This window comes from Chiloscyllium punctatum, chromosome 8 (genome assembly GCF_047496795.1).
Source record: "Chiloscyllium punctatum isolate Juve2018m chromosome 8, sChiPun1.3, whole genome shotgun sequence".
In the NCBI taxonomy this organism is placed as follows: domain Eukaryota; kingdom Metazoa; phylum Chordata; class Chondrichthyes; order Orectolobiformes; family Hemiscylliidae; genus Chiloscyllium; species Chiloscyllium punctatum.
Genome location: NC_092746.1, coordinates 122,703,023 through 122,715,138, shown reverse-complemented (window position 1 = coordinate 122,715,138; position 12,116 = coordinate 122,703,023). Strand labels below are relative to the sequence as shown.

Below are 12,116 nucleotides of genomic sequence, written 5' to 3'. Positions count from 1 at the left end.
TCTCTCTCTCTCTCTCTCTCTCTCTCTCTCTCTCTCTCTCTCTCTCTCTCTCTCTCTCTCCTCCCCTCTCTCTCCTCTTCCCCCCCCCCCCTCTCCTCTCCCCCCCCCCTCTCTCTCTTCCCCCTCCCCAACCCTCTCTCTCTCTCTCTCTCTCACTCACTCACTCACTCACTCACTCACTCTCTCTCTCTCTCTCTCTCTCTCTCTCTCTCTCTCTCTCTCTCTCTCTCCCCTGAACCAGGTTCACTCCCACCCCTCCAGGCACAGTCACCGCTCCATACAGCTGGAATGCCCACATGGCTTCGCTCGCTCTGGGAAGAGTCAGGTCCCGCGGGAGAAGATGCAGCTCTTTGCTGTGCTCTGTATCGAGACCAGCCACTACGTCTCGTTCATCAAATACGGGCCAGAGGACCACCACTGGATGTTCTTCGACAGCATGTCTGACAGACACGGTGAGGACCATTCAGCCCATCGGGCATGCTATACCATTCAATAAGATGATGTTGTACTCTTGTCGATCTCCGGGTTGGTCTCATTCCTTTGTCCAGCAGCGGTTGGACAGCGACAGTTCCCCTCTCTGGTGTGGAGAACATTCTTCCCCCATTCCCTCTGGTTTAAGGTGATGCCCCGCCCCCTCCCCCCCTCTTTCCCCCCCCCCAAGGTGGGCACAGTCATGGGAGATTCTGAGAAGGTAGAGGGGGAAATCTCTGTCCACCTTGGTTTAAAGGAGGATAAGGGGGGAGGGTGGATGGGGTGTGGAGGGGGGGAGGGAGGATGGGTGCTGGATTGGGGAGGGTTTGAAGGGGTTTGGTAGGCTCACCGTGTGGGGTGATATCCGAACACAGTGGCCACAGGCACCTGGTAGAAATGGAGAGGATCATGTTTCAAAAGACACCAAGGTATACGAACAGAGTCTTTGAGTCATACAACATGATGTATGTGGGATTATGTGGGAAGCAAGAGAGGAAATTGCAGTACCGTTGGCAATGATCTTCTCGTCTTCACTGGCAACGGGGGTGGTACCAGGGGACTGGAGAGTAGCGAATGTTGTGCCCCTGTTCAAAAAAGGGAATAGGGATAACCCCAGGAATTACAGGCCAGTTAGTCTTACTTCTGTGGTAGGCAAAGTAATGGAAAGGGTACTGAGGGATAGGATTTACGAGTATCTGGAAAGACACTGCTTGATTAGGGACAGCCAGCACGGATTTGTGAAGGGTAGGTCTTGCCTTACAAGTCTTATTGAATTCTTTGAGGAGGTGACCAAGCATGTGGATGAGGGTAGAGCAGTGGATGTAGTGTACATGGATTTTAGTAAGGCATTTGATAAGGTTCCCCATGGTAGGCTTATGCAGAAAGTCAGGAGGCATGGGATAGAGGGAAATTTGGCCAATTGGATAGAAAACTGGCTAACCGGTCGAAGGCAGAGAGTGGTGGTAGATGGTAAATATTCAGCTTGGAGTCCAGTTACAAGTGGAGTTCCGCAGGGTTCAGTTCTGGGTCCTCTGCTGTTTGTAATTTTTATTAATGACTTGGAAGAGGGAGTCGAAGGGTGGGTCAGTAAATTTGCAGATGATACGAAGATAGGTGGAGTTGTGGACAGTGAGGAGGGCTGTTGTCGGCTGCAGAGGGACTTAGATATGATGCAGAGCTGTGCTGAGGAGTGGCAGATGGAGTTCAACCCTGCCAAGTGTGAGGTTGTCCATTTTGGAAGAACAAATAAGAATGCGGAATACAGGGTTAATGGTAGGGTTCTTAGTCAGGTAGAGGAACAGAGGGATCTTGGGGTCTATGTACATAGATCTTTGAAGGTTTCCACTCAGGTGGATAGAGTTTGTAAGAAGGCCTATGGAGTATTATCGTTCATTAGCAAAGGGATTGAATTCAAGAGTTGTGAAGTGATGTTGCAGCTGTACAGGACTTTGGTTAGGCCACAGTTGGAGTACTGTGTGCAGTTCTGGTCGCCTCACTTTAGGAAAGATGTGGAAGCTTTGGAGAGGGTGCAGAGAAGATTTACCAGGATGTTGCCTGGAATGGAGAGTAGGTCGTATGAGGATAGGTTGAGAGTTCTCGGCCTTTTCTCGTTGGAACGGCGAAGGATGAGGGGTGACTTGATAGAGGTTTATAAGATGATCAGAGGAATAGAGTAGACAGTCAGAAACTTTTTCCCTGGGTACAACAGAGTGTTACAAGGGGACATAAATTTAAGGTGAAGGGTGGAAGGTATAGGGGAGATGTCAGGGGTAGGTTCTTTACCCAGAGAGTGGTGGGGGCATGGAATGCGCTGCCCGTGGGAGTGGTAGAGTCAGAATCATTGGCGACCTTTAAGCGGCATTTGGATAGGTACATGGATGGGTGCTTAATCTAGGTTAGAAGTTCGGCACATCGTGGGCCGAAGGGCCTGTTCTGTGCTGTATTGTTCTATGTTCTATGTTCTAACATGGAAACAGACCCTTCAGTCCCACTCATCCATGCCAACCAAATATCCCAACCCAATCTAGTCCCACGTGCCAGCACCCGCCCCATATCCCTCCAAACCCTTCCTGTTCATAACCCCATCCAGATGCCTTTTAAATGTTGCAATTGTACCAGCCTCCACCACTTCCTCTGGCAGCTCATTCCAAACACGTACCACCCTCTGTGTGAAAAAGTTATGCAGGTCTGGCACGGGAGAATGGGACTGACCGGGTTGCTCTGAGAGAGGGCTGGCATGGACATGATGGGCCGAATTCTGTCATGGGGAAAGTCAACATTTCAGAAAAAACCCTTCATCAAAAATCAGGCTTTTGCCTGAAATATCGATTGTCCTGCTCCTCGGATGCTGCCTGACCTGCTGTGCTTTTCCAGCACCACTCTGATCTAAACTCTGGTTTCCAGCATCTGCAGTCCTCACTTTTGCCAAATTCTATCATGGCTCTGTGACTGCCTGCCTTGGTCATGGGTTATGGTGCATTACTTCCTGCAGTGCTCTGCAACGCCAGCAGGGGGCACTCCATTCCCAGCAAAGAATGTCGGCCAGTTTGATTTTCCTCCTGCCCCATTACTGCCCTCTGTGCCTCTCCTTCCTGCCTCCTGACCCTTGCCCCAGTACCTCAGGCAGGGATGCCTAGTTCTGTCACAATGACCAGTGCCATCTCATGGAAGAATATTCCAGAATAAGAGAGTTCAAATCCTAGCGAGGGATTTGTTTTGATTTTGACCCAGTGACAGTGAAGGAACAGTGATACATTTCCAAGTCAGGATGGTGAGTGGCTTGGAGGAGAACTCGCAAGGGGAGGTGGTTCCCTGGTTTGGCGTATATGTGACTCCAGGCTTACAGCAATGTTGTTGACGCTTAATTGCCCCCAGAGGCCAATTGGGAATGGGCAATAAATGCTGGCCTAGCCAGTGATGTCCTTATTTTACCAGCTAATTGAGGGGGGAAATAAATGCATCTTTTGGGATTAGGAAAAGGAACAGTGCTGGGAAGAGGGGACATTGAGGGGTGGCACACTGACATGTATAAAATTGAGGAAATGGAAAGTCCTATTTCCCTGTGTGGAGGGCTCCATTACCTGAGGGTGGGGCAGGGACGTAGATTGAGGGAGGACATAGGGGGTTCAGAGGGGTTAAAGGAGAAATGTTTCCATTCAGAGGGTGGCTAGGAGCCCAGTACCTGAGCCCACAGTGAAGTCAAACCCACCGCCCTCCCCACCAGGCACCGTAATAGAGCAAGAGTTGGAAATTGGGATCAGACTGGATAGCTTTTTCTGGGCCAGCAGATAGTGATGGGCCAAATTGCCTTTTCCCAGCTTCTCCAATCCTCCTGATTCCAAACCTGGCCCTGGACTCTCTCTTTAACACCGCACCCCCCCAACATTTCAAATTTATCTGTCAGAAGGTTTTTAAAATGTGGCGAGGATTCGAGGGGGGAAGGTGCAGGTGAACTTTCACCTTTTGATGGAGAAATTGAGAGCTCATATGATCTGAATTCAAATTGAGGAGCAAAACCTGGAAAGACACCCTCACTCACAAAGTTGTGGAATTCTAGAACGTTCTTCACCCAGAAGGCCAAGGCCCACAGGAGCCAATCAGTGTTCTTAATACTTTCAGTCAGCGGACCAGGGAGTCGTGCCACCTGACTGTAGTGCATGGGATCTTCCTGTGCACGTGGTTGGCTGCTCCTTTTGTTTTAGGCGAAAGTGAGGACTGCAGATGCTGGAGATCAGTGGTGCTGGAAAAGCACAGCAGGTCAGGCAGTATCCGAGGAGCAGGAGAATAGACATTTCAGACAAAAGCCCTTCATCAGGGCTCCTTTTTTTTAATTGTGAGAGATGCTCTGAAGGCGAGAATTTGGAGCTGGAAGTGGCCATTCGGCCCTTCGAGGCTGTTCATTCTTTGACTAGCTCAGGACTAATCTCCCTCTTGATTTCTTTGGCATTTATCGATCTGTGTTGGACGCACTCGATGATTGACTAAGCTTCCCCAGGCCCCCTGAGGCAGAGAGCTCCAGCAACCTGTATCTTTCTTTCTTTCTTTCTTTCTTTCTTTCTCTCTCTCTCTCTCTCTCTCTCTCTGGCTGGGCCAAATTGGTCCTCCTGACCCAGAGATAGGGACAATATCACCGCCACACCAATGCCTGGTGTGATGGGTTATATTTTTCTGTCCTGAGGTGGTGGGAAGGTTTCTATATAAATGTCAGACTTCCTGAATGGATTTTGTCTTGTCCTTTTTTTTTTCCTTTCCTCGCATGTGCTGCCGGTCGGACCCTGTAGGTGGCGAGAGCGGGTACAACATCCCCACGGTGACGCTGTGCCCGGAAGTGGCGAAATACACCCAGCGCTCAGCTGCCCAGTTGGCCAAAGAGAACCCGCGGGACATGGAGGGTGTGGCCAAACGCCAGCTGTGTGATGCCTACATGTACCTGTACGAACACCCGCGCATGGCCGTCTACAAGTGAGCAGCACTCCCCCCGGCCCAGCACCGGGGTAGGGGCTGGTGGAGGACGGCGGGGGGGGGGGGCGCGGGGGGGTGTAAATAGGGGAGGGTGGGCTTTACTGTACCAGGAGAACCAATCGAGACAGCCGTCCCACATCGACCTTGTTGCTGGGGGGAGGGGAGTTGGTGAGATTTGGAGGGGGATTATCAGGTTGGACGGGGGTGGCTGTGGGTCAGCAATGTGGAGGGTCAGAGGGGAGGTTACCCCAAGCGAGTTTGGGTTTGGCTTTGAGCTCCCGCTGTGGGCTTACCCAGCAAGCTTTCTCTGCACACGCTAGCCTTTACCTCCTGCCCCGCACAGCTTTAGCGCCACATTAAAAAGCTTCTGACAATCTCCTGTTTCCGGAAGCCTTCTCTGTTCCAATTAGTTCACTGGTGCCATGGCCAGCGCTGACAGAGCCAGCTCCTCATTGCTTTTGAGAACTTGTCGGCCGTCATGTTCTGGTTTGAAGTGGAAGCTGACATTTGTGTTTTCCTATCGGCGTTTATTTGCAGAGTCCCCCCACCCCGAGCACTATTTCAGTCTGCTGCTATTTAGGTGAGAGTATATCAATCCCCTCTCAATGGAACACCACCAAATAACATACAATTAACAACAGCAAGCTTTTGGGTTCTGGTGGTATGTTGGTGATATCCTACCTCAAGACCAGAAGGTCCAGGTTAAGTCCCATCTCAGGGCGTGTTGTTCCAGTGGTGTTTCATAACCGGCCTGAACAAAATATTTACAGCACTGATCCCCCCCCACTTTGCAATGCTGCTGTGTTTGATGAAGACGTTTCTATGCGTTGGTGAGCACACATCCCAAAGTCAGGTCTAACGACCAGCATTTAAGAACCTTTGTCATGTGCACGATCGCCTTAAAATTGTGAGAGTCAATGTTTTACTAAAGACCCCCGTGACACTGTTTGGGATGGCTTAGACCCAATGATGGTGTAGAACCAGCCAATATGTTCAAACTAGAAATAGGAGTAGGCCATTCAGCCCCTCAGGTCTGCTCCACCATTCAATAAGATCATGGCGGATCCGATTGTAATCTCAAACTCACTGATAACCTTTCACCCTCCAGCAAGAATCTGTCAATCTCTGCCTTAATAATATTGAAGAACTCTTCTGCCACCATCATTTCAGGAAGAGAGTTTCATACTTTTAATTTTTAAAACATCTATTGACAGGACATAGGCGTCACTGGCTGGGCCCAGCAATTATTGCCCGTCCCTAGTTGCCCCTAGAGAAGGTGGGGGTGAGCTGCCGCCTTGAACCGCTGCAGTCCACCTGTTGTGGGTTGACCCACAAATGCCCTGAGGGAGGGGAATTCCAGGATTTTGACCCAGGCACAGTGAAGGAAAGGCAATATTTTCCAAGTCTGGTTGGTGAGTGAGACCATGCTCTCAATCTTGGTTTTCTCTGGCCCCTCCGTTTTGAAACATTATACACATTTACGCAGCCACCTCAAACTTGATTCCCTCCCGGCTCGGGGCGGTTCCAGAACAAGGAGGAATTCTCTCTTCCTAATTTCCATTTCCACTCAGGCTGCCAGTGGAGATTTCTGCTGACTGTGTGTTTGCAATTTTGTTTCTTGTTTTCTGTTGTGGAGTTTGTCAGATTTGTATTTGCAAATCATCTTAACTTTAAATAAAAAGAAAACATTTTATCTCATTTTAGTTTTTTTTTGTTGGCAATGTTGGACGAAACTTAATTTGAAATTGGGTCCAGGCCATTGTAGCTGGAGGCCATTCACCCATCCTGCCCCTGCCAGTTGACTGCTTACCCAGTGCCACTTACCAACCTTTTCAGCAAAGCCCTGTAAATACTTTCTCTCCAGATAACAACCCAATTCCCTCCTGAAAGCTCTGATTAAACTGACCTCTGCCTTGCCCTCAAGCAGTGGTTTCCAGATCCTAACCACTTGTGACACACACGCAAAAAAAAGTCTTATTCTTCCTGTCAATCGATATAAATCACTGCCCTCTGATTCTCAATCCTTCCGCTAACGTCGGCAATGTTTCTCTATCTGCTCTGTCCAAGCCCTTGTGATTTTGGAAACTTGTATCAAATCTCATCTCGCTCTTCTGAAGCAAAACAGCCCGTAACCTTTTCTTTTTCAAGAGTCATAGCAATGTACAGCACGGAAACAGATCCTTCTTGTTTGAGCCATAGGGAGAGGCTGTTTTTCCCTGGAGTGTTGGAGGCTGAGGGGTGACCTGACGGGTTTATAAAATCATGAGGGGCATGGACAGGGTGTATATAGTCCATTTCTTCTTCCTCAGAGTAGGGTGAGTCCAAAACTAGAGGGCAACAGTTTAAAGTGAGAGGGGAAAGACTTTAAAAGGGACCTGAGGGACCACATTTTCACACAGAGGGTGGTGCGTTGATGGGATGAGCTGCCCGAGGAAGTGTAGGAGGCTGGTTCAGTTACAATATTTAAAAGGCATCTGGATAGTATAGGAAGGTTTTGGAGGGATATGGGCCAAGTGCTGACAAAAGAGACTAGATTTAATATATATCTACATAACGTGATGTTCCACATTCCTAGAAGCATTCTCGTGAAATTTTCTGCACTGTCATAGAGTCATACAGCACGGAAACAGACCCTTCGGTCCAACCAGTCCATGCCGACCATCATCCCAAACTAAACTGGTCCTGGTCCCAGCTGCCTGCTCCTGGCCCCTCTCCCTTCCTAAAGCACTGGACACAACACGCCAGCAGAGATCAAACCAGCTTTTCATCCAAGTTTATCATAACTTCCTTGCATTTGTTCTTGATAATACACAATGTAGCATTATGTGTTTTAACTGCACTCCCCAGTTCTTTTGTGTATCCTCTTTTCAAATTATCCCCTGGCTTTTGTGTTGTCTGTGTTCTTTCAATCAAAATGAATAACTTCACACTTCTCTGCATTAAGTTTCATCTACCACTTATCTGCCAATTATTCCTTATTTTTACCCAAGTTCCGTATTCTCCTTGTCACAGCTCGTGAGTGTTGCCTCCATTTTGATTTTCTGCTCAGGACACCAATGTCCAGGTTATTATGTTCAGGAGCAGCAAGGCTGCCAGGACTGAGCCCTGGGAAACTCTGCTACAAACCTGACCTCCAGCCCAAGAACCATGCATTTACCATTAACCAAGTTCGAAAGCAGGGTCACAGGTTAACTTTGTTTTTCCCTCCCCCCTCTACATCAATGGAGCTGAGCTTGAGAGGATGGAGTGTAACTGATAACCGGTCCTGAACTTCCCACATGGATGTGATGGTCAAGAAGGCACAACAATACTTTTCCTTCCTCAGGTGGCTCAGGAAATTTGGCATGTCCTTAAGGATCCTCACCAACTTTTTTACAGATGCAGCATTGAAAGCATATGGTCTGGATGCATAACTGCCTGATATGGCAACCATAAGAAACTACAGAAGGTGGTCTGCGTAGCCCAGACCATCATGAAAGCCAGCCTTCCATCAGTGAACTCCATTTACCCAATTGCTACGCGGAAAGGCTGCCAGCATCAAACATCCATCACACCCCAGTAATATTCTCCTATAACCCCTTCCGTCAGGCAGAAGATACAGAAGCCTGAATACACGCACCAGCAGGATCAGGAACAGCTTCTTCTTGTCAGTTTAGACTGAATGGACGCTCTAGCCTCCAATAATGCTGATCTTGCTAACATTGATCTCATCCAGCACATGACCTGTGCAGTGGAATCTGTATGCCACTAAGTCTTTTTGATCTGTACATCCTTGCCTACTATGATCTACCTTCACTGCTTGGAAACAAAGTCTTTCACTGTAGTTCGGTACACATGACAATACATCAATCAATTAGAGAATCAATCAACCCTAAATGATGCCAGATCTGCTGAGTTTCTCCAGTAGCTTCTGCTTTTGTTTCCGATTTCTACCATCTGCTGCTCTCGGTTTTATTTTATGCATTTCTCATTGCGCGCTCTCTCTCTCTCTCTCTCTCTCTCTCTCTCTCGTTTTCCTGTCACTCGGCCAGTTCCGTAACTGTGTTGTTAATGTCCCTTTTACTCAGTAAAGTCTAACTTTGCTCTCATTTTGTTAAAAAATGGCCTTTTGGTAGTCTCTGTACAACATAGGGATAACATTATGGGCGACACGGTGGCACAGTGGTTAGCACTGCTGCCTCACAGCGCCAGAGACCCGGGTTCAATTCCCGCCTCAGACGACTGACTGTGTGGAGTTTGCACGTTCTCCCTGTGTCTGCGTGGGTTTCCTCCAGGTGCTCTGGTTTCCTCCCACAGTCCAAAGATGTGCAGGTCAGGTGAATTGGCCATGCTAAATTGCCCGTAGTGTTAGGTAAGGGGTAAATGTAGGGGTATGGGTGGGCTGCGCCGAAGGGCCTGTTTCCACACTGTAACGTAACGTAATGTAATGTAATGTAATCTAATCTAATCTAATTACCTTCATCGATCTTCTCTGTAATCTCGTCATAAACACTGCAGCATGTTAGTTAGCTATGATTTGCCTTTAGCAAATAACTTTTGAAGTTCTGCTTATTGGGTTCTTTTACAAAATGCTGACTTCAGGGCCACATCCCTCAAGACTGCACAGTAGGGACCACGGGTCCTGATCCTCTTCCCCAAGTGGAATTCTCTTTGGCCACTCTCTGCTGGCCTTGAACATGATGTCCAGCATTCTAGCTAGCACTGAGGGAGAGATTGTGATGCTAAACTAAAAAGCTAATCGTCAACTTCAGGAAACCAGGAGGAGGGCACACCCCTCTCTACCCCAATGGAGCTGAGGTGGAGAGGATCAAGAGCATCAAGTTCCTGGGAGTGACAATCACCAACTATGTGTCCTGCTTCATCCCCATTGATGCAATGGTTACAAAAGCACAACAACACCTTTACTTCCTCAGGAGGCTAAGGAAATTCAGTGTGTCCGTAAATAGATTACCTACAGTATGGAAACAGGCCCTTCGGCCTAACAGGTCCACACCAACCCTCTGAAGAGTAACCCACCCAAACCTATTCCCCTGCCCTACATTTACCACCTGACACATAGGCATTTATCAATTTTTAGAGATGCACCATAGAAAGCATTCTATCTGAGTGCATCACAACTTGGTATGGTAACTGCTCTGCCCAGGACTGTAAGAGATTACAGAGAATTCTGAACACCGTCCACACCATCACGCAAGCCAACCTTCAAGCTTGTGACTCCTTTCCCACTGCCTCAGAAAGGCAGCCAACATCAAAGACCCTTCCCACCCCGGTTAGAATCTCTTCCAACCTCTTCCGTCAGGCAGAAGATACAGAAGCTTAAACACACGTACTAACAGATTCAAGGACAGCTGCTTCTCTGCTGTTATTAGACTACTGAATGGACCTCTCCAATTTCAAATCGAATGTAGACCTCGCGTTCTGTGCACCTTGTCTGCAGCTGTAGCATTGTATTCCTTGCTCTGTTCTATCACCCTGTGATCTTTGTACAGTGTGATCTCCCTGTACTGCTGGCAAAACAAAACCTTTCACTGTACCAAGGTACGTGACAATAATAAATCAACTCAAATCAAATCCTGCACTCACATCAGTTCCTGTGGAGATGCCTGACTGCGAGAGACGGATGCAGCGGGAATGGTCTGCCAGTCTAGTAGACACTACTGGTATAGAGGACCAGCTTAATGTCCAGAGGCACATGGGTTCAAATCCCATCATGCCAGCTGGTGGGATTAAAAATCAATTGATAAAATCTGGAACTGAAAGCTAGTTTTAGTGATGGTGACCCTGACAACTGTCATTGCTAGCTGTACAATCCCATCTGGTTCACTAATGGCCCTTTAGGGAAGTGAATCTGCCACCCTCGCCTGGGCTGGCCTATATGTGATTCCAGACCCACAGTAATGGGGTTGACTTTCAACTGTCCTCCGAAACGGCAAAACTAAGCCCAGTTAGGGATGGGCAATATATATTGGCCTTGCTAGTGATGGTCATGTTCCACCGAAAATGGTGAAAACAGACTCCTGTAGCACCTTCCTTTGTTCAATCCTTCTCCTGGCTCTGTCTAGCTGAGTGAGGCCTGGTGATGTGAGCTTAGTGCTCACCAGGCTGTCCCAGTCTTACTAGGCTGACTCTGTCTCACCAGGCCCTCCCAGTCTCAACAGGCCCTCCTGATCTCGCCAGGCCCTCCCACACTCACCAGGCTGTCCCGATCTCACTAGGCCATCCCTTCCCCCTCCCCCCCCCCGTCCCTTGGCACCCTGATTCTTCCGTCGTGTTTATCATTGCTGCTACTTTCACTTTCATTTTGTGAATGAGTTAAAATGCTTGAGTCATTGCGTGGAAGATACAGTGTATAAGCTGGGAATGGAAAACACTGAAAACACTTTTCTCATGTCCTCTTCACTCACTCTCCCTCATCTCTCTTTCTCCCTGTCACCTTCTAATACTTTCTCTCACCTCCTTGCTGTTTTTCTCTCCCATTTCTTTCTTACTTTTTTCCTTTCTCTTCACTCCTTTTTTCCTCGCTTTCCCTTTTTTCTCTCCCTTCTTCCTTTTCACTTTCTTCCACCGTCCTCTCTATACTTCATCGCCTTCTGTTCTCCATCCATTGCCTCTTGTTCTCACTCGATTCCCCTTCCTCTCTCTCTCTCTCTCACTCCCACTCTCTCTCTCCCTTTTTCACTCTCCTATTTCTTTCATCCTATTGCTCTGTTATATTTTCCAAGTCTTTCTCTCTCACTCTTCTTCTTTGCCTCACTCCTCATGTTTCCCTCTCTCTGTCCTCCTCTTCCCATCCTCTCAATCTCCCCTCCAGGATTAGATCAATCTAACCTCTTTTCCCTCTTCCCTCCCCCCCCCAGCCCCCCTCCCCCTCCCCCCCCCCACCCACACCCGTACCCCTCCCCCCCCCACCCCCCACCCCCCCCTTCCCCCCCCTCCCCCCTCCACCCCCCACCCCCCCTTCCCCCCCCTCCACCCCCCTCCCTCCCCCCCCCTCCCTCCCCCCCTCCCCCCCCCATCCCTCCCCCCTCACTCCCTCCCCCCTCCCTCCCCCTCCCTCCACTCTAGCCAGTATTCAATCGCATTTTAAAACCTGGGGTCTATTCTCACAGCATGACCTCATGTTAAGCCTGGGTCAGACTAACCTTCCAGGCTTCACACAGCGACTCGGACGAATGGGAAAATTC

General features: G+C 48.8%; 1 protein-coding gene across 1 annotated transcript in view; it reads left to right on the top strand.

Annotated features, from left to right (window-relative positions):
• The window catches only part of cyldl (cylindromatosis (turban tumor syndrome), like), a 28,394-nt gene extending 23,395 nt beyond the window's left edge, over positions 1 to 4,999 (top strand). The window contains exons 11-12 of the mRNA XM_072574994.1: positions 173 to 452; positions 4,752 to 4,999. Of these exons, the coding sequence (XP_072431095.1) occupies positions 173 to 452; positions 4,752 to 4,936 (465 nt within the window). The 3' untranslated portion in view covers positions 4,937 to 4,999. The remainder of the gene's footprint in view (positions 1 to 172; positions 453 to 4,751) is intronic.
• The last annotated feature ends 7,117 nt before the right edge of the window (positions 5,000 to 12,116 follow it).